This window comes from Vombatus ursinus, unplaced genomic scaffold, assembly GCF_900497805.2.
Source record: "Vombatus ursinus unplaced genomic scaffold, bare-nosed wombat genome assembly UNPS02009205.1, whole genome shotgun sequence".
NCBI lineage: Eukaryota > Metazoa > Chordata > Mammalia > Diprotodontia > Vombatidae > Vombatus > Vombatus ursinus.
The window spans coordinates 18,227,349-18,247,749 of record NW_020948983.1 but is presented as its reverse complement, the minus strand read 5'-3'; the positions used below and the strand labels follow the sequence as shown (position 1 = coordinate 18,247,749).

Here is a 20,401-nt window from a genome sequence, read left to right as displayed (position 1 = left end):
TGTGTGTGTGTGTGTGTGTGTGTGTGTGTGTGTGTGTGTGTGTGTGTGTGTGTGTGACAGAGAGAGATACAAATTATATATTAAGTAACCTCAAAACCAGGAAAGGCCTCCTGCAGAAGGTAGTTCTGGAGCTTAGTCATTAAAGTTGAAGTCACTGAATTTTCTCATTGAGGGTTCCCCCACTGGTTTGGTGGTATATCCCTAACCAATTAATCTTTTTAAAAAAATAAATTTCTATAGATATCTTTTCTTTCTATATGACCTTCATTTCCTAGTGTCTCTTCTCCCCTCCCCCCTTTAATGACAGAGAATAAAAAAGGCAGGGAACAATTCAACAAGACTAACTAATAGGTTGAAAGAAAAATCTTTCTATTATATGCATACTTAGTCTTCCACCTCTGCAAAGAAAGGAAAGATTGATTGTTTAATCTTAAAAAAATTACTGGGTTCAAGGGTGGGGCTAAGTAAACTGTAGGCTAAGCTAGGGTAGTCTCCTCCTACCCCTGCCTGCCGTCATGCCCACCTCAATGTTTTTAACTCCTCCAATTGCCTACTACTCAAATTTTTGGCTTCTTTCTAGAATAAGTCCATGCTACATTAAGTTACTATTATGTGTCTTACTGTCTCTCCCTCACAGAGCTGGTGGCCCCTGGTTAATAACTGATATGCGAAGAGGCGAGACTATATTTGAGATTGATCCACATTTGCAAGTATGTCTTGAGTTGAGAGAACTTCTCCCACTCATCTACCTTTTGTCCTTCTTCTGAGTTTATTGCCTTTCCTTTCCCTCAAACTGTCAGTGTTCAGAATAGGGCAGACATTGGAGACTGAAGAGTACAGCTATCTTTTTCCTTTGGATGTTTGCTTTTCAGTGATCTATAAAGGAACACATACATATGCATTTTCATTCACTGACATATTGTAGGGTTTAATGGGATCTAGTAGTTGGTTCAGCTTTATGTTGACAAGATATGAATTTGCCTCAATTAAAAGACAGATTTTCATAGCACCAAAAATATCTGATTTCATATCTCTCTTAGGTTTACTGATATCTTTAGGCTATCTTAGAGAATGCCTTCTCTAAGACATTCAGAATCCCACGATATTCCTGGACTATAGGAAGGTAGCTTAAGGGTTGTGCTTCCCTAGAGAAGGGGAAGCCTTTATGCAGGAAGGAAATATGCTCTTTTGCCCAGGAATTCCTCGGCATATCATGGGACACTTAGGAAGGCTTGGGGAAGCTCAAATCATAGAAGTACCACTAGGTTTACCTCTTACTCTGTTTCTAGATTGCAACTAATGTCCCCTTATTTGGGACTGTAGATTTCAGAGCCTGAGTATCATATAGTCCAGCCTTATCCTACTCCACTGATTTTACAGATGGGGAAACTGAGACCTAGAGCAGTTAAGTGAGGTTGGCTAAGGTCACATAAGCAATAAGTAGCACGGCTGGGATTTGAGCCCAAATGCTGTGACTCCAAATCCAGTGCCTTTCCTTCTCCAACAGGCTGCCTCTCTGTGCTTTGTTTGGGGTTCCCTGTGTTTCCTGGGTCAGTGACAGCATGCGATAAGTAGGAGGTCATCTAACTCCTTGTTCTGCAGCCATAATGGAGCCTTGCATTTGACACTGTGTACTGTGATTTGACCCTGTCCTAAGTCCTAGGTGCTGAGAGAGGGCTCTGATTCTTTGAACAAGTTGGGTGAAACCAACCAGTTCTTTGTCTGAATGCCAAGAGCAATCCTGTCCTCCCTCCACAAGGAATCCTGAGAGTAGACAGCAGGTCCCTAAGTTCACTTAGTGGTCTCTTAAAACATTTTTAAGAAAGAAGAAGGACAAATAGGAAAAAAACTGCTTTCTACAAAAATAACTCTCTGTACAAAGGTGAATCCCTATGCACATATGTCCACCTGCCAGAACAGGAGGGCAAGAGCTGAGATTATTTCATTAGCAACTTCTAGTTTTCTCTTTGCTAAAATGAGGGGATTGGACTAGATGATCCCTTCTTGCCATAACATTCTGTGAATATCTCTCGGAGGAGGGGTGAAAAGTGAGGAAAATCTATGTTTTGGTACTATAGTTCCAAAGGGCAATGCCATATTACTCCTATTGACTGATATTTTCCATTAACTCACCTATCTGAGCTCTGCTTCTTAGAGGAATGTCTTTTTTTTTTTCCCACGGATTCTGGGTAAGGCAGAATTTCAGGTTTGGCACTGAGAAAATCAAAAGACATTGGCACGTCTGGGACAAGGAGCTATTCCCCTGTCCCATACTGGAAATAAATTGCTAGCTTCTCCCTGGCCACCACCCCAAACTGAGCTGGGAATAAATGTGACACCAGAAGTAAGGAAACAGCCAATGATGAGAAACAGGTTTTGGGTTCCATGTTGCCATGTCTACAGTGAAAATAACCAGCTTACTGGTCAGTTTACTACTTAACTATAAGATAAGTAGTAACAAACAACACATAGTGTTCTTCCCCAGTCAGGCTTCTTCACCAGAGCAGATTAGTATCACACTAAGGCCTGTGATGGTATTTGGCACCAGCCTTTCTTAAGGAAATTAAATTCAAGGGTTCCATAGGTAGGGAAAAGCCAACTGAGGTGCCAGTTCACAAGGTGGCTTACTTTGACCATGGCTACTTTTTATTCAGTTGACCTTTAGTCTGAAGCCTGAGCACACACAGAACAATATATGATTAGTATATTAAAACAAACATACTATAGAAACATTTTAAGGGAAGGAATCTAGGAAGTGTTCTGGATACCATTCTTTTTTTTTTTATTTTTTTGTGAGACAGTCAGGGTTAAGCAACTTGCCCGGGGTCACACAGCTAGTCGAGGCCAGATTTGAATTCAGGTCCTTCTGACTCCAAGGCTGGAGTTCTATCCACTGCACCACCTAACTGCCCCTTGGATACTATTCTTTTTTAAAGTTGAGTTTGAGGAGCCAAGTTTAGATTTTGGAATACTTGGGTCTATTTTGAGTGTCTACATTAAACCATAGGCTGAGATAGAAACTGTAGGTAGTCACTGCCCTTGGATCGCCCATCTGAATTCAAAAAAAGAAGTAAATTTTGCTCAGATTTTGTTGAAAAACTTGGCCTGTCAATCTGACACTAGTCTGTTGGTCATATCTTAGATGCCATTCTGCTATGTAACTGCATTATCTAGCTATCAAAAGAAAGAAATTCAGGTGATTTAGGATAAAATTACTCCCTCTTCTTTCCTTTTAAACTTGTTCCATGTATCATCACTTCCCTATTAAACTCCTAAAAGAAGTGTTCCTCAAAGAGCAGGGAGAGAAGTATGTGTCTCCTAATCAAAGGCAGACTTCTACTCAGCCTCAGGGGAATAGTTCATGTGTCTAGGCCCCTGCACACTAACCAGGCCTTTTGCTATGGGACTTTTCCACAAAACATTGGGAGTGGTTTGGCAAAAGACTGAAGCCTGAAGTAAATAGTGCTGTATCTGAGTGCTGATTTGCCCATGTGCAGAAAATGTGTGGCTTGCAGTTGGCTATTGTGCTAGTATCCCTGACTCACAGTTGCCCCTGAAGGATCTCAGTAGTTGACAAAGGGTTTGTGATGCTGGTAGCTGCAAAGAGAGTGTGGTTGGGGACTCTATTCTTAGGGGACAAGAATGGTGGTGGCAGCAACAAAAGTGCTTGCTGAAGAAAACATCTGAGTAGTGTGCTTTGTCTCTTTGGGTCTTTTCAAGCAGGAGAGAGTTGATAAAGGGATCGAGACAGATGGCTCCAATCTGAGTGGAGTGAGTGCCAAGTGTGCCTGGGATGATCTGAGCCGACCCCCTGAGGACGACGATGACAGTAGGAGTATTTGTATTGGGATGCAGCCTCGGAGACTTTCTGGCAAAGGTGAGACCTACTTACCCCAAACTTTACCCTCTTGCCCCTAACTCATGCCCATTCTGTTCTAACCTAATCCTTGCCTCCTTTTCCAATATCATTCTTCTGAGTCCTGGTTTACATTATCTCTTGTGATGGCTTTCTAATAGAAAAAACACGTTCTGGTAGTTTCTTGTGTAGCCATAGTTTAAATGGTAATCATTCTCTCCCATTGCAGTGTGATTAAGGGTATTTCATTAACCTCTTTCTGGGTGGCATTTGTTTCCTGAGTGTATTTTTTTGAAGTATACCATTCACAGTGATAATTTTTTGCATCTGCCCATGGAAACTGAGTTAATGGAAATGAGCTGGAGTCATGGGGCAATTATAGAAAAGGAGTAGAGACCACCAAAGATGGAGCTTGAGTTGAATTAGAATTGATACAGAGCAGAACTCTTGCATCAATCCCACTAAAGCCATAGGTAATGGAAGAATGAGTCCAATACATAGGACTTTTCCTGCAGAGATAAAGTGCTTGGTTCCTTACAGATGAAGTACAGGGCTGTAGACAGTAGACCCTTGACTTTCCAAGCTCTCAAGAGGGATCAGGGATCATGAGCAGCCCGGATTAATAAAGCTAGGCCACATCTCAAATCAAATGACTAGTTGTGATGTTGAGTGTGTGTTCAATTAGTTGGGTACAAGAATACTTAGTGAGTTTTAGCAAAGAGTACAGTGAACTAATTCCAAAAGAAAAAGTCTGAAATGTTAATTTCTAGGTACAAATGATTACAGATTTCATTTCTACTTTCTGTCCATTTTCTCAGCCACTTCATTTTTTAAATGGTTAATAGGTTTATAGCTTGAGCCATGTCTCCTAACAAACACAAGGTGACATTTGTAGAAGATTTTCTATTTCCAGCCTTCCCTAATGGGGCAACATTTTAAAAAGACTCCATTACAAATATTTGGCCCTTTTCTTTCCTTCCTGTTTATTCTGCAGATGTGCCAAGCTTAATAGGAAATTCAGAGAGGGTGTGCACTTATCAGAATCATTCAGTTGAACTTGACACGAGGGCTGGTTTTTTTCTTTTTTTGAGGATCCAGAAGTTTTGTCCAAAGGTTCAGCTGACTGGCTTTCTTTCGTGGTGGACAATGTACAGAGGAACCTGCTTAGATCAAAATGTCATTAGAAAGAAGCAGACCAACTCAGCAAGCTTTATCTCAAAGGCCAGCAAAGTCTCTTTAAAATTAAGCCTTCCAAGTAAGTTAAACTTCTAGTAAAGCAGGTTAGTGGACCACAGGAGAGAATTTGACCATTTTTGTGAAATTCAGCCTGTCCATCCCTTGCCCCAACAAGACCTAAGGAGTACTAAACGTCTCCTTGGTATAGAGTTGAAGGGAAGTGATTGGGAGCAGATCTTCCCTGTATGGCCCAATTCAGGGTATCCCTAAACTGAAGGCCCAGACAGAACCTGGCAGCTAAGTATGAATGGCGCCATATATATGCTGATGAGTGATAATGCAGGGAATGTGTCAGTCAAAGCTGTCATGTCTGCTAGCATTCCTAACCATGTGACAGTGTCATTTTCCCTTAAAAGATTTCAGTAGTTCATAAAGGGCTTACCTTGTTGGTAACTATGAGTAACCGTGGGCAACATGGAAGGGGGTAAGCATGTATCTTAGGCAGAGAAAGAGAAATGACTCATTCCTTCTAGCCAGAGATAGAGTGAAAGACCCTGTCTTATGCATCCTTTGAGATTCAGACCCAAATCCTTCTTTTTTTTTTTTTCCAGCAGAAAACAAGCTAATCATACTTCTGGGTATATAGACAGTAGCTCAGGACCAGCATGATTTCTTTCCCCAGGATTGATGGTATTTTCCAGCTCCACAGCTCTGCCAGATTTGGGGTGCCCCACATAGCATCAAGTGACCAAGCTCTGTCTTTGCAGATACAGAGCAAATCAGAGAGACCCTGAGGAGGGGGCTAGAGATCAACAGTAAACCTGTCCTCCCTCCAATCAACACCCAGCGGCAGAATGGCCTAAATCATGACCGAGCACCGTAAGTCTCTGGCCCCTCAAGGGATTTAAATCATATGTCCCCAGTGAGCCACATCCTATCCCAGAACTTGGAGGGGTTTCTGTCTTTAAGAGTTTTCACCTCCAATAAGATAGCAGTGGGTCTTCTCTCCCCACTCCACTCCTTCCCCTTCAAGACCTATGTGAAAAAGAACAAAGACTGGGCTTATAGGAACCAAGGATTTTTGCAACTTGATGAAAAGAGTAGGGGGGAGGGGGGATGGCAGACATGCAAGTTTGCCAGTAGTAAGGGTCTTTAAAGAGTCATTGTAGGGTGTGAATATAAACATCTGCAAATATTTACATGGGCTCTGTGTGAGGCAGGGTTGGGATGAAATCAGATTTGGGGCCTCCCAGCCTTGAATGGGACCATTGTAATGAGCATTGCTCCTCTCCTTATCTTAGTTACAGCTGTAGTTGCCCTTCCTTCCTGAGGCTTGGTCTTCAGCTCGTATCTACAGCTGCATAAGCCTCCTGCCTAGCCAACCAACAGAAGGCCCTGCTGGAACCTGAACCCCATTTTCTTGCTGCCCCAGGAGGGAAAACCCTTGGCAGATCTCCCTTGACTTTCATTAGGCTGCTGCTTCCTGGGTATAGTTTATAATACACTACATGGCTCTCCAAGGAGAATTTCTACTCTAAGGCCATTTCAGACCAGGATTTATTCTTGGATTTTTTTCTCTTGTCCAGGCAAGTGCACTGTGTATCAGATGCCTTCCCCTTTGAGCCAATAGGTTCTGTCAAGACACAGTGTAGTGGTCAGGGGTTACCTCTTCTCTACCCTTTGGTCCTAATTTCAAAGCAACAGTACTAGTGAGGCTCTGCCTTGGGTGCTGGTGTCGCAGAAAAGAGACCTCATCCCTGGCTGGAAATACCAGTGCCTGGGCCCAGTGAGCAATTAATTCATCCATCTAAGGACAAATGTGTTGCTAGAAAATGGAGCTTGGTTAGTACACCTGGTAGAAAATTCCTGATGGTATGTCTCATACACGATGATGTTTTTAAAATTAAAAAAATTCTTATAGGGAGGCCCAGTATTTCAGACTGGTTAGTATTCTAGACTGATTATTAGTTACTTTCTTTTCTTTTTATTTCATTTTCCAAATTCTCTTCTCTTTCCTCCTCCCCCACCTATTGAGAAGGCAAGAAAAATAGAATCCATTATAAATATACATAGTCATGCAAAACAGATTTCTGCATTAGCCATGTTCCAGAAAAAAAAGTAGGCAAAAAAAAAGAAAGAAATACAAGAAAATATGCTTCAATGAGACCTTTGGAAGTGTGGTTGGTCATTGTGTTGTTAAGAGTTATTACTGAGTCTTTCAAAGTTGATTATCTTCACAATATTGGTCTTTCCATGTAAATTTTTCTCCTGGTTCTGTTCACTTTCCTTTCTGTCAATTCATATTAATCTTTGTAGGTTTTTCTGAAACTATCCCCTTCATCATTTCTTATAGCACAATAGTATACCATTGTCTTCATATACCTTAGCTTGTTCCACCACTCCATAATTGATAAGTATCCCCTCAGTTTCCAGTTCTTTGCCACCACTAAAGGAGCTGCTATAAATATTTCTGTATATATGGGTCGTTTTCCTCTTCCTTTGATCTCTTTGACATACAGACCTAGTAGTGCTATCAGTGGGTCAAAGAGTACGTACAGTTTAATAGTTTTTTGGGCATAGTTCCAAATTGCTTTCCAGAATAGTTGGAGTAGTTCACAGTTCTACCATATTAGTTGCTTTTCTAAGAAGTCATTACTGAATATTTGCTGTGTGCCAACCTATGCCAGGTCCTCTTGAGGAGATCAGAAATATGTTTTCTGCTATCAGGGAGTTCATTTAGTGGAGGAGATAGAACCAACATACATGAGAGAACAACTAAGTGTAAATAGGCCAATTCCAAGAATGTCCAAAGACTGCCTTATAATATTTCCTAAAGATGGCCTTTGACCTTGAGATTGCTGGGACCCTATTGGCTTTTCCTGGTAGTGACTGGAACAGTGTGCTGTGATTCTGATCCTAGCTTAAGTAGAAAGCCCTGGAGTGATACATTACACAATTTTTCAGATACTTTCGTTGCTCTAATGAGAACACATCATCTGGTGGCATAAGTCACGGGTGAGATTTTTTAATGGCTTCAAAAAGCCAAATAGCATTATTCCATTGGTTCTAATAGAGTATTGAGAAATAATTGTTTATGTTTTGCATGACTTCACATGTATAATTGATATTATATTGTCTTCTTAATGGGTGGCGAGGGGCAGGAGGGAGTGAATTTAGAAGTCAAAATTTTTAAAAATTAATGTTAAAAAACGAAATAATTGTTGACCAAGTTAAAGTTCACAGCAATTCACATTTGACTAGAATATATCAGCACAGAGTTTCCTTTTCTTCTCTGGAAATATTTGAACCTCTGAGAATATAGACCATAGAATGGAATAGCATTTTAGAGCTGAAAGGTACCTTGGGAATTATCTGCCCCCTCATTTTACAGATGAGAAAACAGAGGCAGAACAGTTAAGTGACTTGTCCTCCAGGATCACGTAGCTTGTTAATAGCATTGCCAGAAATAGAACCCAGGTCTCTTGACTCCTTATCTAATACTTAGTCAATCCCACACACTATCTGCATGTGCATATCTCCCTATGCTATGATATCTTGCCCAGCTATATTTATGAAGTATTTTTGTAGGAACATTTGAGAGATACAAGTTCCCAGATCAGTCTTGGATATACACTGCACTTAGTTGTCGCTTTTCAAGATTGGAAAGCTTTTAGGGTTTATTCAACATTTGTAGCCTGAATCTGAGGCTCACTGGAGTGGTTATGGCTCTCCCCTTGAAGGCTGGCTGCAGAGAGACTCCTGGCAGCAAGGAGATTTATAGAGGAGAGAAGTGAGTAGGGAGTAGGTCAGAACTGCTTACCCATGGTGATCTACCTTCTTTGAGTCTGAAACATGCATACCCAAGAAACCAGGGAATGTTTCCTAGTTAGTGTTCAATTCTTCAGGCTGCATTATTACAGATACAGCAGAAACCAGTATGTGAAGAAGTCGGTGCAAAATGCTTTCTCTTTTACATAAGAATATTGTTGGATACTTTGCTCACCCTCCCCAGGGTTGAACTCCTGCTATCTCGAAGACCGATGGAGATGTAGTGAGTTCAGATTAGTAAGCAGGCTCTTAATGTCCATGCTGCCCACTCTGGGACTTGACCTCGTTTCTGTTAAACCAAGTTGATTACAATTAAAGAAACCGTCCATAAATGTGCTAGCACAAGTTTGTTGCATCTCCCCCATGGTAGTAGCAATCAGTGGGTGAGTTATTGGGTCTATGTGTTTGATTTTCACTTGGTCAGGCTTTCAGTGCTGTATCGTAGTAACATATACCTTTGGGGTTCTGAACAGGTCTTTTTCTTTCCTGCAAGTGTACTGAAGAGAAGCTATCATCTGGGAGGCAGCAAAGTCTAGTGGTTAAAACGACAAATTAAAAATGGGTCATCAACAGATCTCTCAGTCATTTGGATAAAAGTGAGCTATCACTCTGCTCGTGCTTAGGTCTTAACCTATGAAGCAGGTATGACCTTATTTGCTCCACTCATGGGGATGCTGCAGGGATTCATAAAATCATGATTATGAGTTGATTGATAGACATAATACAGGGTATCCCAAAAATCTTTGTGCAATTTTGAGCTCCTCAAGGTTAAAACTTGACTTCAGTTACTAAGGCTTAAGACTGCACTGCACTTTTGGGACACCCTATGTGTATAAAAATACCAATTTATAACAAACCAGTAGAACTTGTTTATAATCATGTAATTAGAGATACAGTTTGAACCTATGTTATTTATCTTGTTATCTCAGGCTTTAACTTTTGGGGTGTTAGATTTGGGATTATAGCTACTGTACTAAAATGGCTTTTTCAAAGTAGGACCTATTTTAGTTATGTTAAAAAATAAACAAAATAAAACCAAAAAATCCTTATTTCTAAAATTGTCACTTTGAGACCTGGGACTTTTTCTTGTATGTCTTATTTCTTGCTTCCCATGAATCTCTTCCCCTCTGAATAACCTGGGCCTCTACCTCTCTTGCTCTTGGTTCATGCCTGCTGTTCTCCCACTCCCTTCAGGAAAGAAGAATCACCAGCCCCCTCCATGGCCCATTCTAATGTTTCACAACTCCTACATTCCAACCATAAAATATGTATTTGGCTTTTCCTGAAACGATCTGCTGAGAAAACCATATTCTGGCACCTCCCCCTAGTGAGTCTGCCTCGGGCAGCCAAGGAACCATGCAAAACAAATTCCTCACTGAGCTGAGGACAGTAGCACATTAAAAGCTGTGACTCTTAAATGTTCCCACATGACTGGGGAATAAATGACCAGGCATACTTGATATTTGAAGTCATTAAGTTTTTAAATTTTCATTATTTTTTGGTCAGAGATGATCTAATGGATTCCAGCCCTTAGCTTTTCTGTTTCAGTTTTCTCCAGGATAATCTGGGAAAATGATAGTTATCAGGTTCATTGTTTCTGATAACAGAGAAATTTGAATTCCTACCACACTATAGTTGTAAGAGCTAGTAACTTGTCTGGCTTTGGAGATTTTGTCCTGACTCTACAAGTGACTCACTAACCAGGGCCAAATCCATCTTTTGATGCATCTTCTGGGCCCACATGATGGGCTGACTGCATTCTTAAAAATCATCTATCTAGAGGTATAAAAGTGGAGGCCTACAGCAGAAGTAAATGTCTAATAAAATGCAATACAACATAGACAATGTGAATTTTGGTTTTCTATGTCAGAGCTTGGCCAGTAGAGCCATTTCTGTTTGAATTTAGTGCCTCTGATCTAATTCCTTTCCTTTTACAAATGAGCAACCTGAAGCAAGCCCAGAGGGATGAAATAACTTAACCAAGGTCCATAGGCTAGCATAGCAAGAACTAGAACCTGGGTCTTCTGCTTATCTTTCAATTTACTTATTGTCCTTTAACTTCCTATGAGGAATTCAGAACACCCTTGATCCTTTAAAAATACTCCTTCCATGTATATAACATGCACAAAACACTCTCTTTATCTACCTTAGTTCAAGTGACAAACATTGTCCCCATTTTTTTCCTACTCCTTAATCCTCATTTTATGGCTAGGAAACCAGAAGGGGACTGAAGAAAAATAACCATGCCATACTAAGAACTGGTTCCTATTCTGGGAGGGGAACACAGAACTGACATTAGAACCCAGATCTCCTTATTTGCTCCAAGTCTAGTGTTCTTTCTACTATAAAAGAACCTCCCTCTTGGAGTTAGGAGAGATCTGAGTTCAAATTCTGCCTCTCATACTTACTGGCTCTATGACCTTGAAACAAGGTATGTTTTCTCTGAGCTTCAGTTTGTTCATTGATAAAATGGGTCATTCCCAAAGTGCTATAAAGTTGTGAGCTATTATCATTACACTGAAAAGTCCAACTATCATTTTGAGCTGAATTTTTACCTCCTCTGTTTAGATTGCTCAAGAATTTCTCAAGTACATGTTTTGCCCAAATGGCCCAGGAAATTGAAGTTTATAGAGAAAACTTTCCCCACTTCTCCATAGTCTGTCCTTTTGTATTTTCCTTCCTTCCTACCTCTCTAGAGTTTTTATGAATCAAATATTTTGTTCTTTAAGCCCAGACTTTTCATAATTTATGGCCTTGCCCAAGAGCACGTCATTCTAAGATGAGTCTATGAGGAGCCTGAGATTTGAGAGAGCAAAATGTTTGGTTTACTCCCAACTTTTCATTGCTTCAGAGTGAAGGGAGTTGTATTTGTACTTTGGGGAAACTATAGTGATGTGTTACAAATCAAGCTTCCTGTCCTTCAGGAGGTCTTTCCAGCCCCATCCCACCCCCAAGCTGCTAGTGCCTTCCCCTCTAAGGCTACATTCAATGTACTCCATATTGATCTTTTTTATACCGATTTATGTATATATTGTCTAACCCATTAGATGTAAGCTTCTTGAGGGCAGGAACTAGTTTTGCTTTTTTCTTTATATCCTCAGTGTAGTACAGTATCTAGTGTATAGTATAAGTACTTAATAAATTCTTGTTGATTGATATTGTTGTCATGAAAGACAGTAATTAAGATTTATGATTTGTAGAGTTGTATGTGTCTGCCCTAAGGCCAGGATTTAGGGACTGGTCACGGCAGCTTTACCTCACCCTAGAGAAGCATCGTTGTTTTTGCTGGAGACAGATGTTTCGAAAGGAGGCAGCTGCCTTTCTTTTAGTTGTCCTGGAAAGACTACATAGATAGGACTGAGGCAGGAGAGAAAGATGCCAAGAATGGCATGCCCTGTTTTCAAGACTGGAGATTTCCTTCATGCTCATTTTGCTTAAGTTTTGTCTTTTTGTTATAACAATTCTATGCACTAAGTACCTTTGAACAACTTTGCCAAATGAGTTTACATTTGAGAATAGGAGAGGCAAGGAATTCACAACAAACATGGCTTAGATAAGCTAAAGTTTCCATTTTAACACAATTTCCATACAACAGAGATCAATTCTCTATATTCAGAGGGAATTTAAATAAGGGCAGTTACAAACACCCTAACTCTCAACTTATGTATTCAGCAACTTTGAGCTCCATCCAAATGCCATTCCCCCCTTGTTGGCATTGAATAGTGAGAGTGTTGTTTTTTTTAAATATGATCCATTGTTAGGGTTACCCAACACTTCAGCAGTAAAGCCCTCCTTTAAGGAGAAAAAAGGAAGACTTTACTGGGGAGTTGGAGAAGGGAGATGACCCAGGGTCTCAGAAAAGGAAAAGTTGTAGATAGAACTCATAAAGGAAAGAAAGGATCTTAGTTTCCAAGTCTGAGTCAAGAGTGAGCTACAGATGAAGGGAAAAAACCCTCAGATTTAGGTCTCTGCTGGCTAAAACAATCAACAGTTAATTAGGGGATAACTTGTTTATGCTGCTTTTGCTCCAGCACCATTCTAGTTAACTATGAAATCCCTCAGTTCCACCACCTTTTTTATCTAGTGGATACTGGTGTTGTTTCTTTGATCTTTTGCTGTAATATGATCTGAATGTCAGCTTGTGTTGCCCCTTGGTAATTCACTAAAGACTCAAGCTTGTTTGAATGTGTATCTGTATAGTTCCTACTGCAGTGCCTGACCCAGCACCGATTTCAGATGCTTGGGTAGTAGATGATTTGTATCAATGGTAATGGTCAGTCATTACTCCTACGGGAAATGGTAAGTGGAAGAGAGGGAATTATGAAGAAGTCTAGAGATTAGATTTGTAGAGGGAAAATTTAAGAGGATCTAAAAAGTTGAAGAAGGGCTAGAGGTAAAGTAGGGGGAAAGAATCAAGGAGAAAGAGCTAGAACTCAAGGGAAAAGATGAGCCTGAAGGAGGAAGGTTTAATACAATGGGATATAACCTCCTTTAAGGTTATAAGGGATTTTTTTTTTTTAATTTTTGTCTTTGTATCTCCAGCACCTTGCACAGTGCCTGGTACATAAGTATCATTATATTAAGTAAACTTAGTAAATGCTTGCTGTGATTGATTAATTCAAGGAAGACTTAAGCAAAAGGATGCAAGGAGGAGAAAGAGAAGGGGAAGGACTCTGGGAAAAAAGGAGAAGCAGGAGAATAAGTCTGATTGGAAGGAGAAGAGGTAATTAGAAGAAAATAAGTAAGATAAGATTGTGAAACAAGGTAAGAGTTTAGTAACACAAGAAAGAGGAAGTTTGGTGTCAAGGTGCTAACTGTGATGAGAAGGAGGATCACAATTCTAGAACTGAAGACCACCACAAGCATTTACCACAGTGGTTCTCTAGGGGAGTTACTAACAAGAGCAAGAAAGGCTGAGGATCTCACTTCCAGGAAGTATGGGGAGGAGCAAGTTAAATTTTGCAGGGTTCTGAATAGAGGTGTGATGTTTACATTTCTGCCATCATAAAGTGACTTATCTGTGCTTAAAATGTAGACTGTTCTCCCCCTTGGATTAAAAGGTAAATGGGTAAAATAGAACCGCTCTTCACACTATGGGGAAGAATGAAGTGTTACTTTAAAAAAAAAAAAAACTTCAAGGACTTTAATATTAAAACAAAAGTGAAACAAAGTGAAGAGGCAGAGAAAAATACTGAACACTGACCAGAAGTTAGAAGGTGAAAATGTGACACAGAAGAGAAAGAGAAGAAAAAGGATCACTAAACAGATATGAGCTTTTCGCAGAGAAGAAGGAGCTGGGGAAAGGAGGAAGAGGAGGAAGAAGCTGCTTGTCTTCTAAGAAATGCTGTTATGGATCTACAGGTGCTGGCACAGGAGACACCATCAGTCAGGGTCAGAGAAGATAGACAGTGGTTGACAACTCTTCAGTGAAGGGCACTGAGGCTGGTATCTATCAGCTGAATGACAAAAAGAGAGAGGTCTGCTGTCTTCTCAGGGTATGTATCCAGGATGTGACAGAGAACTTCCCAAATGACTACTACCTATTTCTGGTGATTCATATTGTTCACAAAGGAACAAACCACAGACCTTGGCCTCAACTCTGCCACTGACTATGGGCTTGGGCAAGTCTTTTCCTATCTATAGACCTGTTTCTTTAGCTTTAAAATGAGATTGATTAGATAGTTTTTTTTTTGTTTTTTTTGTTTTTTGCAAGGCAATTGGGATGTGACTTGCCTAGGGTCACACAGCTAGTAACTGTCAAGTATCTAGTCTGAGATCAGATTTGAACTCAGGTCCTCTTGACTTCACGGCCAATGCTGTATCCATTGTGCCACCTAACTGCCCCTAGATAGCTGATTTCGAAGGACCCTTCCCAGCTCTAATATTCTACAGTGTTGCATTTCTTTGATATAAAAGCATTTTAGTGTAAAGAAAGTGAGGAAATCTATAAAGCGTTGCTAAAGCTTTTAACTTTTTGGGCAGGGAACCAAAGACTTTAGGGCACAGGTGGTGGTTTCATCAGTGTTATCAATTGATGGCAAAAAGAAGCAGATTTGGAAGTGAACAGCTGGTTAAGAAGATGGTATTTCCTAGAAAATTGGCAAAGATGACAACAGATGGGAATAGTCAATGTTGGGGGGAGGGGTGTAGTGGAAAGACCGAAACACTTAATATACTGTTGGTGGCACTATGAGTTGGCCCAACCATTCAGGAAAGCATTTTGGAATTATGATGAGAAAGTGATTAAACTGCCTATAATTTTTGACCCAGAAATTATCTACCACTAAGCAGTAGAAAAAGGTAGAAATAGCAAGGTTTGGCAATTGATTAAATGTGTGGGGTGAGGAAAAGTGAGTAGTCTAGTCTAATGCTAAGCCTTTGACAGAAATAGGGAAGTTTGTAAAAAGGAAGGGTTCAGGAGGAAAAATGAGTACTGTTTAAGACATGTTGAGTGTGAAAAAGGACATCCAGAGGCAGAGCCAAGATGCCAGAGTAAAAGGCAGGGACTCGCCTGAGCTGTCCCCCAAGCCCCTCCAAACACCTTTTAAAAATGACTCTAAACAAATTATAGAGCAGCAGAACCCACAAAAAGACAGAGTGAAACAAATTCCCAGCCTAAGGCAACTTGGAAAGTAGGCAGGAAAGGTCTGCTGCACCAGGGTGAGAAAGGAATGAAGTCCAGTGCAGGCCATGCAAGTGCAGACTGGGCCCCAGCAAACCAGGAACAGACCTTGGGAGCCACTGAATCAGCAGCAGCTGCTTCTGGAGCTCACAGCCCAAAGATGGGAAGACAAATAAGAGAAATTGTTTAAATAGATTCATTTGGATGCCCAGGTAAATTGTCTACCACCTTAGATTTTAAAAGGAATCTTCAAAAGACAGAAGGAAAGATTGACAGTTGTGACCTAATGCAAAATGCATGGTCAATACTAAATCTCAGAATGAAATAAAGGGAGAGGGAATTTTCCTACCCTCCATATTCCCATTGGCAGTGTTGGCTACCACAATGTGTGGCAGCAGGAGCATATGTTTATCTAGATGGAGAAACTGTTACAGTTAGGTACAGTAGAAGAAGTCTGGAGACAAGAGATGTGTTCAAATTCTGTTTTGACCCATGCTACTTATGTGACATCAGAGAAGCCACTTATTTCCCCTCGATCCTGTTGTCTTATCTATAAATTTAGAGAATTTAAATACATGGCCTCTGAGGTCCTTTACCAAAAAAAAAAAAGAGAGAGAGAGAAAAAGGACATCCAGTTTGAAATGTCCAGTAAGCAATTGGTGATATGAGATTGAAGTAAAAAGGAGAAACTGGGGTTAGTTGCATAGATCTGGAAGTCATCTGCATAAGGGTGATAGTGAAGCCCATGGAATCTACACAGAGAGAGAAGGGAAGGGGCCCAGGACAGACCTCATAGAACACACACAGATAGGGCGTATGATATAGATGATGAGCCAACAAAAGAGACTGAAAAGGAATGGTCAGTCGGGTAGGAGGGAACTTGTAGAGATTAATGTTGCTAAAACTAAACAAGCATGATCAACGGTGTCAGATGTAGCGGATAGATGAAGAAGGATTAGCAGTAAGATAAGACCATGTTATTTGTCAGTTGAGATGGCTGGACTTCCAGCAATGATGGCCTGCCTAAACAGGAAGCAGACTGACCAGCTTCCCTATATCTACCTTGGCAAAACTGAAATTCATACTAGACCCACCAGTGATCAAGAAATCCAATGAGAAACTACAGTAAATGACTTCTTTCACACCAGAACTGCACAAAATTTCATCTAGAAGCCAAGGGGGCTGCCAGTAAAACCAGTGACAAGTCAGGGAAGACCAAGCACAGCTAGAGAGAACCCTGGCATTGTCCAGAGGAGAAAAGAAGGTTCCCCCCCAGGAAGCTATAAGCTGGGCATAAATGCCTAAGGGGACCTTGGAAGTGTCAGAGAACCCCAACGGGCAGAGACGGAAACAACATGCAGTACAGCAGCACTTGGATTTGGATGCCCCAGGCTTGGCCCCTCACCCAGAGCTCTAGCACTACAACCTCAAAGATGGGGGGGTTTAACCCCAAAAGGTCAAGGTCAGCACAAGGACACAAATGATCAGGTAGAAACCAAGCAGGGGTGACCACTCCACCCAGATGTGCATCAGGGACACAGCTTGGCCCTGGCACAAAGCCCACACTCAGAAATTAAAGCTGGAGAGATGAGCAAATCAAAGAAAGTGCTGATCAGGATTGCAGGAGATAACAATGAGATAAAGACCCTCAAGGCAATAAATGATTGGAGGGAGAATTAATAGCTTAGAAAGTGGTCAGCCTCCTCCAAATGGTGGACTTCCTAAAAACTAAAATAGACCAATTGTAAATCAGGGACTCCATGAGACAGAAAAAAGTATTAGAACCAAAATCAAAGATTGAAAAAATAGAAGAAAGTGTAAGACATCTGATATAAAAAACAAGTGACCTGGAAAACAAGTCAAGATGAGATAATTTAACAGTCACTGGACTCCCGGAAAGCTATGATTTGTAAAAAAAAAAACAAAACAAAACCTCTCCATCTTTGCTGGAAGTCCAGCCATCTCAATGGACAAATATGATGATCTACACTATATTTCAAGAAATTATAAATGAAAACTATACACACCTTTTAGAACTGGAAGGCAAAAATGAAAGTAGAAATAAGTCCACTTCTAACCTCCTCAAAGAAACCCAAGAAGAAAAAGTTCCAGGAATGCTGTAGTCAAAATCCAAGACATAGTTCAAGGACAAAGGTACCAGGTCAAGACTGTACAAGTCCTGGCAGCTTCTGTTATAATAGAAAAGCAGATCTTGAAATATACAGTTCCAAAAGGCAAAAAGCATATAGCCATACAACTAAAAATAATTTATCTTGCATCACTGAGTGTAATTCTTCAGGAGAAACAATGGACCTTTAATGGAAAACTGGACTTTGAAACATTTCCGATGAAAAGACCATAACTAAATAGAAACTTTGAAATTAAAATACAAAGCTCAAGAGAAACACAGAAAGGTAAATTTATTGGAGCAATTGGAAGGAACCATATGATGATGTAGTATTTACTTTCTAATGAGGGGAAAAAATGTCCCTTCAGGACCATAATATCTTCAGAAAGGGTATTAAGGGAGTTAAATAAGAAAACCAGAAGACCTGGGTTGGATTAGCTCTCTTCTGAGGGTTTTGAAGAGGATTCATTTTGCTTGACTTTTTTTTGTTACAAGGGATTGTTTCCCTTATTACTCTCAATGAGGTAAGAATCATGAGGTGACACATTGAACAGTAGTGATGAAAAAAGAAAAGGCCCTTGCATCATTTGTTTTTTAATGCACAGAAACAAGTAGAAGGAAGTTGAGAAGGAAGGCACAGACAAACAGGACAATATTGAAAGTAATATATAGAATTTATTGTAATTTTTTAAGCAAACAGTATGATAGAGATTCACATTTTCATAGATGATCTTTGTGTTTGGCAACATGCATGAAAATTCTCTTTTTTGTTATTGTTTTTAAGTTCAAAGTAAAAAAATAATTTTTAAAGAGATCATTGTTAACTTTGAAGAAAGCAGTTGCAGTGGAGTGATGAGGGTAGAAGCCATATTGAAGTGTTGAGGAATGAGTGAGAAAAGAGGAAGGGAGTGTAAACTTTTTCAAACAGTTTGGCTGAGAAAGAGAGAAGAGATATAGAATGATAGCTTGAGGGGATTAAGGTTTTTTAGAGATGAAGAAGACTTGGGTCTATTTGAAGGCAGTAGGGAAGGAACCAGTTGATAAGGAGAGGTTGAAGATTCGAGGTGTGTGTGTGGAATGATTGCAAATGCAATCTCTTGGAGAAGATGGGAAAGGACAGGATCAAGAGTAGACCTTGACAAAGAGAAGAGCTACTTCTTTGGCAGATACTAGGGGAAAGGAGAATAAAATAGGGGATGATGTCAAAATTTTTATTGTAACAAACACTTTTTATAGTAGAAAAAATCAGAAACAGAGTAGGTGCCCTTCAGTTAGAGAATGGCTAAATAAATTGTGATACACAAATGTAATGGAGTATCAGCATGCTATAAGAAACAATGAATCTGAAGAGTAAGAATAGCATGGGAAGATTGATATGAGACGGAAAGCAAGCAGGACCAGAAAAACAACCTATAGACTACCACATATTGTAAATGAGAAGAACTACAGCATCAGCAGCAAAATTAAAGCTGTATGTTATGGAATTTGGCCCTAAATAAGAGATGAAAATCTCTACCTTACCTCTTTCTAGAGGGGGAACTGTCAGTGTGTAACAGTGCATGTAATGTTGGACTTACTTAATATGTTGGTTATTTTTGTCAAACTTGCTTCTCTTTTTGATTCTGTGTAATAAGGGAAAGCTCTCTGGGAGGAGGAAGGCCTATTTGAAACAAAACAGATCATCGAAATTTTTTAAAGAAGGTGGCATCTGAGAACAGGATTTGGTTTTCCAAACTGTGACTTAAAATATAGGATTGAAAGTCTTCCTGGCCAGGGGTGAAATACACCTAAAAATGCATGAAATGTCTAGTCAGGTTTCAAAAGGACTTTAAATGGGAAAGGGAAAGAAGAAAACCTCCCATGTATATCCACCTAGCTCAGTACTATAGAGAGTAGCTACAAAGGGAGCAAAGCAGTAGCAGCAGCAGCAGCTACACAGATACTCCAGAGTTTATAGCACAGTCCAAGAAAGAAACCAACAGTAAAACTTGCCATATTTGATACAGTTACACAAGTACACAAATAGTAGACAACAAGCAAGGTGAACTAAAGATCCTAACACAAGGAGGCAAATTTGACCTTAGGTCTATCATTCAGTTTTGGTGGGATGGTACCCATGACCAGAATATGGCTTTGGAAAGTTGTACCTTGTTCTAAATAAAAAGGTTAGGGGAGGCAGGCACAGGGAATGGCAGTGGTGTGACATTGTAATTATTTCTATCTCTTGTTTTTACATCGCCTTCCTTTCTGAATATAACCTTTCTCCCTCCCCTATCCAGAAAGTCACTCACTAGAGATTTTTTAAAATAGGAAAAAAATCAATTCAGCAAAACAAACACAAAAAAAGTCTTAACACGTGCAATATTCCACACCCATAATCCTCTGTCCCTGCAAAGAGACAAGTGGAATGTTTAATTTTCTCAGCATTTTCTCAAGGATATGCTTAATCATTATAATTATAAAGCGTTCGTTGTTTTTTGTTTTGTTTTGTTTTTCTGTTTATATTGTTGTAGTTTTTATACATTTTGTTTCTCTGGTTCTGTTTGCTTCATCCTGTGTCAGTCGATAAGTCTTTCCGTACTTCTCTGAATTCTTCCTGTTTGTCATTTCTTCTGGTGCAGCCATGCTTCATTATATTCATATACCACAATTTGTTTAGCCCAGAGTGTGTGTGTGTGTGTGTGTGTGTGTTTACAAGGCACATGCACATAAAGAAATCCAAGAACCAGTGTGGGGAAGCATGGTGGAAAGCTTTTGGATAAAACTGAAAGGAACCAAAACCAAATTATGT

General features: G+C 40.0%; 1 protein-coding gene across 2 annotated transcripts in view; it reads left to right on the top strand.

Annotated features, from left to right (window-relative positions):
- Positions 1–20,401, top strand: part of SUFU (SUFU negative regulator of hedgehog signaling) — a 134,785-nt gene that overhangs the window by 87,725 nt on the left and 26,659 nt on the right. The window contains exons 6-8 of one of the 2 annotated variants that reach the window (XM_027851645.1): positions 638–710; positions 3,724–3,877; positions 5,800–5,911. In XM_027851645.1, the coding sequence (XP_027707446.1) occupies positions 638–710; positions 3,724–3,877; positions 5,800–5,911 (339 nt within the window). Of the gene's footprint in view, positions 1–637; positions 711–3,720; positions 3,878–5,799; positions 5,912–20,401 lie in introns of both variants that reach the window. The other variant, XM_027851644.1, reaches the window with a different exon arrangement.